This window comes from Octopus bimaculoides, chromosome 4 (genome assembly GCF_001194135.2).
Source record: "Octopus bimaculoides isolate UCB-OBI-ISO-001 chromosome 4, ASM119413v2, whole genome shotgun sequence".
NCBI lineage: Eukaryota > Metazoa > Mollusca > Cephalopoda > Octopoda > Octopodidae > Octopus > Octopus bimaculoides.
Window position 1 is genome coordinate 20,247,780 of NC_068984.1, and position 2,305 is coordinate 20,250,084.

The 2,305-nt window shown below is 36.1% G+C and overlaps 1 protein-coding gene across 1 annotated transcript in view; it reads left to right on the plus strand.

Moving 5' to 3' along the window:
- Positions 1–1,131: 1,131 nt before the first annotated feature.
- The window catches only part of LOC106881550 (centromere/kinetochore protein zw10 homolog), a 16,701-nt gene continuing 15,527 nt past the window's right edge, over positions 1,132–2,305 (plus strand). Inside the window, exon 1 of the mRNA XM_014931991.2 lies at positions 1,132–1,576. Coding sequence (XP_014787477.1) covers positions 1,534–1,576 — 43 coding nt within the window. The 5' untranslated portion in view covers positions 1,132–1,533. The remainder of the gene's footprint in view (positions 1,577–2,305) is intronic.

Here is a 2,305-nt window from a genome sequence, read left to right on the forward strand (position 1 = left end):
CCACCACTACATACAGCTTTTGCTCTGGTGATAACTGTATGTAGGTGGGTATTTTGTTTAAGGACTGGGTAATATGGAGAAGGATCTCCATTTTTTTACCCACCCAATGTTGTTGTTCTGAAACAACAATTTGTAATATGTCGACATCCTCCATGTCGACACATATGGCTGATGTTATCCATAGTGTGTCTACCATGGGAGGAATATTTTTTATGATAACTTTTGTTACCCTCTGACCAAGGTAACTCGGTATCATTATTATGTCTTCTGTATTAAGAGTTAGCGTTGAGAATTGTTTCACTAACTCTTCATTTTGAAATATAACTTGCACATGGGCAAATTTATGCCACCAAGCAACATAACCTTTATGTGCCCATACAGAGCATAGGCATTTTTCGATCTTGCTTTTTCTGGTTTCCTGGTTTTGGGGTTTAAAATTTTATATATAATTGTCTTTTTGTTGGTGTCTTCTAATATGTCTTGTGGTATGTTGATCCGTACCTCGTCATTTTCTTTAGTAAGTAAAGCTTTTGCATCTTTTATCTGCTGTGCAGTAAAAGATAGTATTGTCATTTTTTGCTTTATCGCCTTGGTGAAGTTTGTTTTTATCTTATTGTTGTTCTTGGTGGTGGTGGTGGTGGTGTTGATGGCAGAAGTGACAGTTGTTGCTGTATTTGTGTTGTAGTTGGCGGTTGTGATGCTAGTGACGCTGGTAGGGGCTGCTGTTGTGACAGTTGGGTGACCTTTTCTTCTGTAGTTTGTGAGGGATACTCTCACACTGTCTGTTCTCATAACAGTGGCCATTCAACTTTATTGGTATTGCTACAAGATGTTATAGCAGTTGTTTTCAGAACTACAATAGTCCTCTGTTTGAAGTTTTATTCAGTCAGAAATTCCTTCTATTAAATATTACAAGCTACTGGTTGGCCTATGTTGAGACTTGTAAAAAATACACAGAATTTTCTGTTACATTCAGATCTAATAAATGACCATAGAGTTACCCAAACATTCAAAAAATTCTACGGACTGATAAGAATGTTGCTTCTGTTTATATAGCTAAGGTGACAGACATATTACTGGTCTCTGATTGGTCAAAACAACAGTCATGACAAAACCGCAATTTGAATATATCAGCAAACCAAGGAATCGCCACATTTTCACCAACTGGATGTAAAAAACAGAACCGCTTTAATTGCCATTCTCTATATTGTCCAGAAATTTGATCCGCTGAGCATATTAGAGTTACTACCCTTGACTGTTGTTTTTAGATTTTTAAACATCCTTTGCAGGGTATTTAAAATCTAAATGACTTTTGAAGAAATATTTAACTACTAATTGTTTGGATAATCTCAATTGATTGATAAATTTTCTACTCACTTTTTGACAAATACATTAATACTAGAATACTCTTCTGAACGTATTTTCACGCCAGCAACATCGCAATGAAGACCAAGTCTGTTACCCAGCATTCAGTGCGGTGAAAATTCAAATTGAGGCTTTTGAGTGGTTGGCGCCTCGTGTCGAAGGATAAGTATGGCGGCGACTTCATCGTCTCTCAAGGCAATTCTGTCTGAATGTGAGTATAATTCACACCTCTTTGATTGTCAGAAGAATTCTTCATTTCTATTTAAGAACAAGTCCACTTTGATTTCAAAATATATCAGCAAATGCTTCTGTTGGTGATATATTTTCTAATTATGTCATTCTCTCCCACCCTCATCGCCACTATTGTTATTAACGACCTAAGGAGGGAACCTTATAACGCGATGCTGGACGTGGTAAAAATAGTTACCAGATTTCCCTCAAAATCACATTGTATTGTCTTAATCAAAGAACAGCGCTTTAGATTGTGTACTTCTACGTTCTCCCTGATAAGACGAGATGGTCACGACTGAAATGCCTTTGATCATTACGTTTGGTGTGTGAGGATTGACGTTTGCTGGTCTATAATATTGTTATGACTACAGGTGTTTTCTTCTCACTAGAATGTCAGTTAATAAAAGTTGACAGTACAAAAGATGAACGTATATATGCTCTTGTGTCTTTCCCTACTATCGACAGGGTAATCTTGAAGCAAACTAAAATGTATGTTTATATATATATACATACACACACACATACACTAACTTACATTGGCATTTACGCGCGGGTATCTCTGTCATTACTACGTTACAGGAATACAATAACAATTCTTGGTTTTCGTCTAACATTTGGTGCTTGAAGAAATTGCATTAACATTTGACCTAACTTTAAATGCCAAAGGATTTAAGGATGATCTATCTATCTATCTATCTATATATATATA